Source organism: Leiobunum rupestre, chromosome 3 (genome assembly GCF_980474605.1).
Source record: "Leiobunum rupestre chromosome 3, qqLeiRupe1.1.hap1, whole genome shotgun sequence".
NCBI lineage: Eukaryota > Metazoa > Arthropoda > Arachnida > Opiliones > Sclerosomatidae > Leiobunum > Leiobunum rupestre.
Window position 1 is genome coordinate 68,279,294 of NC_143386.1, and position 10,036 is coordinate 68,289,329.

The window sequence follows — 10,036 nt, forward strand, 5'->3', positions numbered from 1 at the left end:
CTTTCGGGTATGACACTCCTTGTCAAGCTTATATGTTAAACTAAAATGACAATGATAGATTAGATTATTACTTCTTATTTTTTAACATTTTTTACCTATATCTAAGTTTAATTGGCCTTCATTTTTTATCGCGACTGTTTCTTTGAAGTCTCTTAAAATAGTTTTGTTCTCGCGCCACTATCTCTCATTCGTCAAAATTTATATTGTGTCCCTGTGTAGTCTATACGTGATTTGCTATGGCATTATGTTTTTCAATAAATTTTATACATTTGTTGTGTTCTGCTTTTCAGATTTTAAATTTTCTTTTTATAGTGGTGCAAGAACAAAACTATTTTAAGAGAGACTTTAAAGAAACAGTTGCGATAAAAAATGAAGGCCAATTAAACTTTGATATGGGTAAAATATGTATAAACAAGTCGGCCAAGGCCGTAATATTAGTTCCACATGGGTGAATTAATTAATTATTCTCTAAGCCTTGGCGCGTGTTAAAAGGCTTAAACATAACGTTAGACATAAGCTTCTTTATCTCTATTGTAAGTTTGAGCTCCGTATCTCAAATCCAATAGGAACTACGAAGAAAATTCGCATACGGTGACTAACCCTTGGCGTGGGTTAAAAGAGTTAAACATAGGGTCAAACTTCAGCCTCTTAACTGTATTAAAAGTTTGAGCCCCGTATCTCAAATCCAGTCCAAACTACGAAGAAAATTCGTGTAGGATCTATAAGCCTTGGCGCGTGTTAATATGGTTAAGCATAGTGCCAAACGTAACCACCTTTACCTATATGCAAAGTTTAAGCCCCGTACTTCAAATCCAACGAAGATTATAAATTTTTCTCTAAGCCTTCGCATAAGGGTTAAGCATAGCGTCAGACGTAAGCTTCGTTATCTGTATTCTAAGTTTGGGTTCAGTATCTCAAATCCACTAGGAACTAATCTATTAATAACGCTATAGCGTTAAAATTGGAACTACTTTTTCAGTTTGGTTTATTATGCGTAAAAAGGTGTTTGTGGGTCACACGACGACTTCTACGGCTCAGAGCTACAGATCCGTACTTCCCCTATTTTATTTTTATTTTATTTTTTAAATTAATACTGGGGACCTCTTTGTAAATCAGATTTTTTTTCTGAAAGAGACATCCAATAAAGCCTTTTATTATTATTATTATTTTCTTCTGTTAATATTTAAATACATATTTATTCGATATTAAATTTGATTGCGTAGTTGTGTGGTATATACTATAGTGGCTTATTAATGGTACCAATTCTGAAGAGGATGCTATTTTTAGTTTAGGAGTAATTTCCTGTAAACTCCCAAAATAAAAATATTTTGATCACACTTACCTTCATCGACCTATATTAAAGATGGATTCTAATAATAAAAGCCTGCGCAATCCCAATATAACTTGTATTGGTTGGAGATCTTAACTGTTACACCTTATTATGAGGGGGAGGAATGAGTTACATATTTTGTAAATGGCTCCTGTTCAAAAATAATTTTAGCTGTAACTTTGACCCGTATTGTTCTCATATTCCTTGTGGATAGTTGGGAAATAAGAACAATGCACCCTTGTGGGACTGTATGAAAAAGTTTTAATTAAACAAAGTAATCAATCATTACATTGAGTTGTTCTAATATCTCTTTGACAATGTGTTCACTACCAGTTTTGTTAAGTTGGTCTTCATGGGGCTTACAAAATTCTGCTAAGGCATCTCTAAGTTTTCTCATATACTCCATGATGGGTGAATCTAAAAATTTAGATAAATTATAACTTTCTAAATTAAAAATTATTATTCAGAATCAGTAATCAGCTTTAACTGAAAGGCCTGTAAATAGGCGTTCCAGTTTGGCAGCAAATTATACCGGTTAAAACCGAACTTAAAATGCTCCCTGCCCCCTATTGTTATACAAGTTAATCATAAACACATCAGATTTCCTTAAAGTTTTGGTTACACAAAATTGGAAAGGTATCTAATTTTTTTATCATTAGACGAGCAAATTTCAAAATGGTGGAAAAAAGGAATATGACAAATTAACTCTTAATAGGTGCTTCAATAAAATACTTTCCATTTTTATTCAAAAGGGAATCGCTGAATGATATATATCAAGTTAAGACTGGTCAGGGGATCTCTAAATTAAATATTTACGGTTGGACAGTTACCAGATTAGCCTGGTTATAGCCAAGAAATTAAGCCACCTATAATCAATACTCAAGTTAAACCAATTAAACAACCTATAGGTTTATAAAACCAATTTCTTCCCTATTGCCGGTTGTAATTTTTTAAATCAAAAAGGCGTGATGGTGAGCATTGATGCAAAAAAATCTTGGTTATTCATTACAAATGTTTTGGCATTCCAAATTAAGGACAAACTAGGAGTCAAAATTATTTCTTCTATTAATATCAGGTTTTCGTACAACCAACACTTCAATCAAGCATTAAAGTGACCACAGTATCATATTAAAAATTCTAAACGAATTTCAAGTGGTCTCTCGTTTTGAAACCAGGTGTAACCAATCACATTCTTGAGATTAAAGCGGGAAATTACAATGATACAGCGTCCCTTTAATTGTCATAATGTATCACTACACTTTAAAAAAAGACTGAAATCCATGTTAGTTACCTTTAATAGGTGTGAAATCCTGAATAGATGATGAGGGTGAATTACTGATGAGCACGTTAATTGTTGCAAGGGCAGCGGTTATTGGGTGTAGACGGTGAGTGGCAGGTATAACATTGTCATCAGAAGAAATTTCACCCATGTAAACTTTGAAATAATTAACTAGTTGGAGTTGTGATTTGGCTAGAGAAAAAAATCAATTTAAGTCTAGAGTAAAAAATTTTAATTATAGGCTTCGAGCTTAAAGAAAATTGAAAGAGTAAGACCATGGCCCCTTTGTCAAATGCATTACGAATTGTGAGAATTCATGATTTCATGATTTTTAATTTTATGTTGGTACAAAATTTAAATAAAAGTGGAGAAGGTAAACCTTCGCCAGCACCCAGCTGGATTTAAACTAAAAATATAGCAGATGATTTTGCTATTTAGTTCCTAGATGATTTTTGTTGCCCTTTAATAAAACGCAACCCATCTTGTTTTTGTCTCTCCACTGACCTGACTAAAATATTCTCCCAGATCCTTATAAATACCCTGCTGGTACACAATTTTCAAGTAAAAATAATTGAAAAGGAGACTCAAGCTCCTGTTATTTTAAATATTTTAAATTAAAAAGTTAGTTGAAAAATACTTATTCCATGTGTAATTTAACCGATTTATATTGGTCAAAAATAATTTTTACATTTAAAAATTATAAATTATCAGTTTTATTTGTAGACATTTTTCAAAGTGTGAGAATTATCGTAGTAAGAGTAAAATGTTAGACTTCGGCTTTATAAGCTAGTGTAATAATAGCTGAACCCAAAATAATCCACCTTCACCAGGTTTAATTCTTAACTGCATTCTGGCATTCATTTCTAAAATTGGTGCATTGAAGATATTATGAAGCTGTGATGGTTAATGTCAAGATGATATCACTGTATGATTAAGGTCTAAAATCAAGCATTTACCCATAGTAGCATAAGCGATAGAATAAGTTGTCATCAGCTGAGCTAGGTGCCAAAATTCATCGAGCGACTCATATTCTTTCAGAGAACTGTAATTTTAAATACATATATAACAACAACAATAAAAGAAAATTTTATAAAGGGCAACAAAAGTGTTATTTGGGTCAGGAGCATAAAAAATGAGGGAGTGAGGGGTCATCCCAAAACATTAGCTGTATGGGGATTGTAATAAGCTGATCCTACCTAAGGACTAGCACAAGGCATCTGCAAAAAATGAAAGCACTATCCCAAGGTTCATAGCTGAAATAGTATTCAGCAAAGTGGTGAGGATTCTAGAAACGATCTTCAATTAAAAAGTGATTCAACAATGAATTTAGTGATACAAAACTTTGCTTGGAATGACACTAATTTAAAGTAGATTGAATATAATAAAATTTAACCAATCTAGTCAGTCTGATCAGCTTATTGCCCCCTCCAACTTTTCCAAATTTAAAAAGGACGAATTAAAGATCAGTGGCGTAATGATGAAAAAATTAACCCAGTATGAGATAAGTGAACAATTTATTTTAATATCGGTTGTGTATCAAATAATATTAGCAATTTAATCAAATTAAAACTATTTGATGTAAATTATCATCTTATTGATATCACCAAGAATGTATTTATTAATACCTAGGGAGAATGACGGTTTTTAGCCTTTCTCTCAATCCACCCATTGGTCCCCCCAGTACGCTCCTCCGCTTAAAATGAAACGAATAGTCCCGGTATTTCGTTGGCTGCTTAAAATTTACGTCACCTAACGCGATGGAAATCAAACGCCAGTGACGTTTTGTCTCTCTCCCCCCCCCCCCCCCGCGCGAGACGGGGGAAAGGCGTTCAACGTGCCCGGCAATTGTCGCAACATAATCATTCTTCTTAAATATAAATAAATACATTCTTGATATCACAGTAAAAGAACATCTAAAAAGTGATGAAATTTATTGAAATATTAAAATTTTAACCCAAAATATATTGAAAGAAAAACTATAAAATTACAATATCCTAAGTTACTTACACTATTTGACTTCCAGCGTCAAAAATCCCTTTAACATATTCGTCAGTTGCAAAATAAGTGATAAAATCGTCATCTTTATCCAAGCACTCATACACAATTTTCAAAGATGATTTCAAAAGTTCAACTATTAATAAAAATTTCAATTTATAGTTTCAGAATATCTCTTTAAGGTTCTATGCATATTTAGACTGGGTCATTTAAGAAAAAATTTTCTGGAGGTGTCAACCCTACTTCCTGGGCTTTAAGTGGTCATTCCAAATTTTCTCATTCGGACCGCCTTTGTAAATTACTATAAAATAGTTACATAAGTTATAGCAAGAGTGAATTAACGTTAGCTGCATGAAAGCAGAACCCTATTCATCTCCTGATTTACTGAAGAGAAACCATCCCTCTAAAAGGGGAAAAAATACTGCACGCACGAGAATATTGTTCATGAATAACGAATAGAGGCTTAAGTTGTGCCTTCATATTTTCAGTTAATGTGAATTCAATCTTGACAGTTAGGAATCAATCACCAGCCTAGTGATGTTTTACACTAACATTTTAGTGTTTACCTTGACCATAAGCATAAGTACATGTAACATAATATAGTATTCCACTTCCTATTCTCGCAACGCTAAGTTCTTTAATGATAGTCGATTAAACTTAATGACATAATTTGAATCTCAAAAAAGATTACCATTTAGAGAACTCGTCAAAATGAATTTCAAGCACTCCAGACAAATTTCAAGTTCTTTAATTAAAGTAACTACTTTGTTGCCAAGAGATTCTTCCGCAACACAGCAATTAAGAAACCTGAATAATATTGGGAAAAAAATTAACTTGAAATTCACATGATGGCACAATTAAAACCTATAAAAGTTAGATTTGCCCGAAGGCAGATGTGATTAAAAACTTGGAATATTTAGACGGTAAGGACGTTAGACAACTAAGGAATTCGTTAAGATCTGAAAATGCATGTGTGTGTTTGTTTTTCTACAATATCAGCTAATACAATTATTTAACTATTGGTATAGCTAAGAGAAAGCCGAAATGTAACTTTTTCTTGATACTACCAGAAAGTGTTCAGTACTTAGGAACATGTTAAAAGACAAATCAACACATTTAACCCTTTTTTAGACAGTCATCCAAAATTAAAAACAGTTATTAAAAAAATTCGATTATTCTTATAATAATTAGGACCATTTGGGATTAATTTTTTGTACAGCAAAAGTTAAAGCCATTTTTCAACTTGATTTCATTTATAAACCACGCAAGATTATAATTAAAAAAAAACACACCTTATTGTTTGAATAAGTGATGGTGAATCTGCCGAGGCCAGTGTTTGAAGAATGCATACCCTTATGAAACAAAACAGAACATGCACAAATACGGATATAAGTATTATTAAAAATATAAAAAAGGGCAAAGCAAGTATCCGGCACAAAGTGGTAGGAAAAAGTTGCAACGACGAGAAAAATTTAAAACATTTTATGCCAATACGTCATAGTGCCATATTTTTATCTTATTCTTGCCCAAACTACAAGAAAGCTGTTAGAATGAGTTTTTGCTTTAGAAAATACCCTCCAGTCCAAGACATTTTCTTCCACAAATGACAATTTCTGTCACTTTGTGCCTAACGTACTACTTGCGTTTACCATTTAATGTAACAAAAAAAAAGTTTAATTTTGAAAATCTGTTGTTAATAAAACCTTGAACCTACAAGAGAGTACACCATAAATTAATTCATGAAACACCTTCTATTTTAAATGAAAAATGTTATTACATGAATTCTTTGTCTTCAACGAGCTTAGAACACGCATCTTTGTGTGTAGCCATATTCGCAATTATGCCCAAGATTATTTCCTTTAAAATTAAAAATTTCTTCCTATTATCATAGGTTGCTTTCTTAGTATTAAAACTCTTTGACCATATGATAACCTACTATCACTTGCTAATTGATATTATTCTTTCATCACTCACCTGTAACCTGGGAGCATTTGTCTTCATTATTATTCCCATAAAAATGTCCTTTGCCTTGAAGTCCATAAGGAAGTTGGTCACTTGCTGAAAAGTACCAAGTTAAACAATGGTGGTCAGGTAGAATACAACTCCTCTTTATTCCAAATCCTGGCTCATATTTATCACTATCAAACTAGCCTAGCCAGTAGTAATTTCTGAAATCATCAAACATTTCAGAAACTTCCAACTGCTTTACTAATTGCATTATATTTATGTAAAGTTATGTTATAAATGCTAAAAATGTTTTCTAGACTACATAAATTTACTCCAGTCCCAATTTATTAATTTTTTTAATCCTATTTTATCTGATAAGAATTTTGTTAGAGAATTCAATTTTTAGCAAGATGTGGTTTAAGGAAATCATTTCATCCGTAGACTATGATTTGTTCTCTCCACTTAGATTAAAGAAAAAAATTAAAATTTTATCAACTTACACATTCAACAGACATGTCCCAAAGAACACACATGGAGTTTTCAATTTCTTTGTCAAGCTCTACAGGAAGAGTGGCAATTCCACTCTCATTGGTCAATTCAGTAGTAGACTTACTATCCACATACTAAGGAAAAAGTTAATAGTTAAAGTTAAGGACCAATTAAATAAAACACATCTTAATCCAGCAATTTGAGATACAAACTAAATCTAAAACCAGACGTTTTCCGGCCTAAGCTCATCGCTAATTAGGAAAATAGTGTGATTATAGAAAGTATATAGGAATATAGGAACACATTGAAATTATAGGAACAACTATAAAATAATACCCTGGGATTTTTAATTCAATTTAATCGAGCTTTCACTTCTTTCAGGCCATTTTAGACAGCCACTTGAGCAAGGTTGTGGATATTTACAATTATTGTGTATGATATTTTGAATCTCAGTGTGATTTAGAAAACCAGACAACAATTTGTGCAATTTTGTGTTTTTGCTTAAGGTTGAACACCCATTGTAGGACTGATTTCCCCCCCAAATTTCCTTTTAGAGTTCATTTGAAGATTTCTCAAATTTGTTTTCTGTAAAGCATACAGAAGTTTCACAAATGGCTGACATCTCATAGCAATACCCAATAAAAGTTCAAAATTTCTTCAGTTCTTTGGAGAATTTCGTGAATTTTCCACAAGGTCTAAAAATTTGTTTTTTTTCTTCTAATTTTTCAATTTAAGACTTTTAAAGAAAATAATCTTTGTATGATTTCTTTACCTTAATGACATCCATTAGCTGTTGAAACAGCCAGTGCTGACTAAACAAAGTGCTGCCAATATTATCTCCTACAGTCTCTCCATTAGAGTTTGTTTCTAAGGCGGTGATTTCCGGAGGAGGTGAAGGATTTCTCACCGATTCCTCTTGACACTCTTTATTGTGCATTTTCAATTTCTGTTTGAAAGTTCCTTGCAACAGGTTGGCATTCTTAAAACAAAAATAAAAAACATAAAAATAAAAAATAACAAGCATATTTTACTGAAGGACTTAATTTATAGTCCATTATTTATGTATCTATGAATTAAAATTACTAAAAAGTATCAATATAAAATGTTGTTCTTAGGCCACAAAACAGCTTTATTTGTATAATTTTCATGTGATTTGCAAGAATGCTAGAAAATTCCTTACAAAAATAAGAAACATTGACGTAAGAGTTACATTAAATGAAGGCCACATTATATAACTAACAATTGCACCACATTAAGTAATTCTATGAAGTTAATTTTAAGAAAAAATCAAGGTGGGGCTCCCAGTCAATAGTTCCCAAAACTATATTTTTATCATCATAAGTAACATAGAATAAATATGTCAATTAGGAAAAAGGGTAACCGAGCTGATTTTCAGAGCTATTGCGCAATCAAGGCTTAGGTCTCAGCACAGAGCTCTCTAGTGTCTAAAAATGCCTACAGCAAAATATACTAGTACCAAGGATGTTAACATCTAGGGAAAGTCCAAATCGGAGCTGGGCAAGAATGTTAGTGTCAAAAAAGGATTGGTCACTAAATTAGAATTAAAAACATAGAAAGTGTCATACTTATAATGTTACTTCTAGTATTAATTAAAGGGTAAAAAAATTGACAGAGTTTCAATGGCTTAAAATACCCAAATATATGAGTTTGATAGGATAAATTAAAAATGAGTCATTATACCCTAAATTAATAGGAATCGTGATCCCAATCCACTAGGTTAGCAATTGTATTTCTTTGGGAATTCATCCCAACAAATGTCCAATACAAATGAGATTGAAATTAGAAACTAAAAGGTAACATACAGGAAAAATTGCAGTAATAACATTCAAATGAAAAGCAATAGATTATTTTGTTTTAATTTATTTTTCGAATTCATTGCCAATAATATTTTGTAATTTTCCATATTTTTATATGGGAAATATTATATAGGTTAAAGGCTTATAAGTATTCGATTGTTTGCGTAATTATTTTACTCTTCAAGAATGTTTTGGCCACTTTTTACTACTTAATCTGAATATTCTGTAACCAATAGAGTACTAGCACTCTGTAGCTTTGGCCATGGCCGCCATTGTGGGCGCGAATTTTTTATGAGTAGGAAAAAAGCATGGGTGACGTCGTGTGACGTAAAACTGCCATTACTCTATAGATTTCAGGCTATGACTAGATAATTTTCGCTAAGAGTTTTTGGAAGATGCTTTCGCCATCACGAAACGATTTGTCAGTTTTGTTGAACTTTTTTTGATAGAGGCTAGACTTAATTTAAGCCCAAACCATGTATTGTCAATTTAAGGTCTACTATAGAGTAATGGCACTGTGACGTCCTAGTACGTCACCCATGCTCTTTCCTATAGATGAAAAATTTGCGACCAAAATGGCGGCCATGGCCAAAGCTACGGAGTGCTACTACTCTATAGGCCAAATTATTTATGATTATTTCAATACGTTAAGTCCGCGCTAAACTAAAAGTCATGTGGTCATGCGTTCTGCCTCATCCAAAAATGTTCCCCCTCCGTTGAAAATTTAAAACGTAGGCTCTATTTCGGCAGGTTTTTCGAGTAAAATTATCCGGGAGCTATTTTAGACTGATTATCGGGCCATAGGAGTGCTATTAGGCCTGATAATCATGCTAAAATATCCCATGGGTGTGTTCGGGCTATTTTAAACAGTTTTACGGGGTTCGTTCTGTTCAGGCCAAAATCGTAGACATAATAAAGAAATAGACACCTTACGCGGACCGGAGTCAATCTGACAGAATCTGGAAAGACTGGAATGTCTCAAAAATATTGGTAACAGATGCAGCAGGGTACGCGACAAATTAAAAAAAAACTATAAACAACAATAATAAAGTATTTCCGTTATTGTAATTTAAATTTAATGTACTAAAATTGACACTTGTCATCGCTTTCAAATTTACATGGTTTATACTATTCAAAGCGGCCTGTGGAATGGCGGAACAATTTCCGGGGTAGGCGTTA

General features: G+C 32.6%; 1 protein-coding gene across 1 annotated transcript; it reads right to left on the minus strand.

Annotated features, from left to right (window-relative positions):
• Positions 1-1,568: 1,568 nt before the first annotated feature.
• LOC149954445 (protein SAAL1) lies at positions 1,569-9,810 on the minus strand. The gene is made up of 11 exons (XM_090170342.1): positions 9,791-9,810; positions 7,813-8,019; positions 7,052-7,174; positions 6,579-6,662; positions 6,382-6,461; positions 5,897-5,956; positions 5,296-5,411; positions 4,617-4,740; positions 3,566-3,651; positions 2,622-2,801; positions 1,569-1,747 (listed from the first exon to the last, which is right to left on the minus strand). The coding sequence occupies exons 2-11, from the start codon at positions 7,975-7,977 to the stop codon at positions 1,596-1,598; spliced, it is 1,170 nt and encodes a 389-aa protein (XP_090026468.1). The 5' UTR covers positions 7,978-8,019; positions 9,791-9,810; the 3' UTR covers positions 1,569-1,595.
• Positions 9,811-10,036: the final 226 nt, after the last annotated feature.

Bases quoted from the DNA above. Each gene is read 5' to 3' on its own strand.
- LOC149954445 (XM_090170342.1), bottom strand. From the start codon at position 7,977: ATGCACAATAAAGAGTGTCAAGAGGAATCGGTGAGAAATCCTTCACCT. The intron at 6,462-6,578 runs GTGAGTGATGAA...TTAATTTTAAAG, and splicing joins CAAATGCTCCCAGGTTACAG to GAAATAATCTTGGGCATAAT. The intron at 1,748-2,621 runs GTAACTAACATG...CTAAATTTTTAG, and splicing joins GGATTTCACACCTATTAAAG to ATTCACCCATCATGGAGTAT.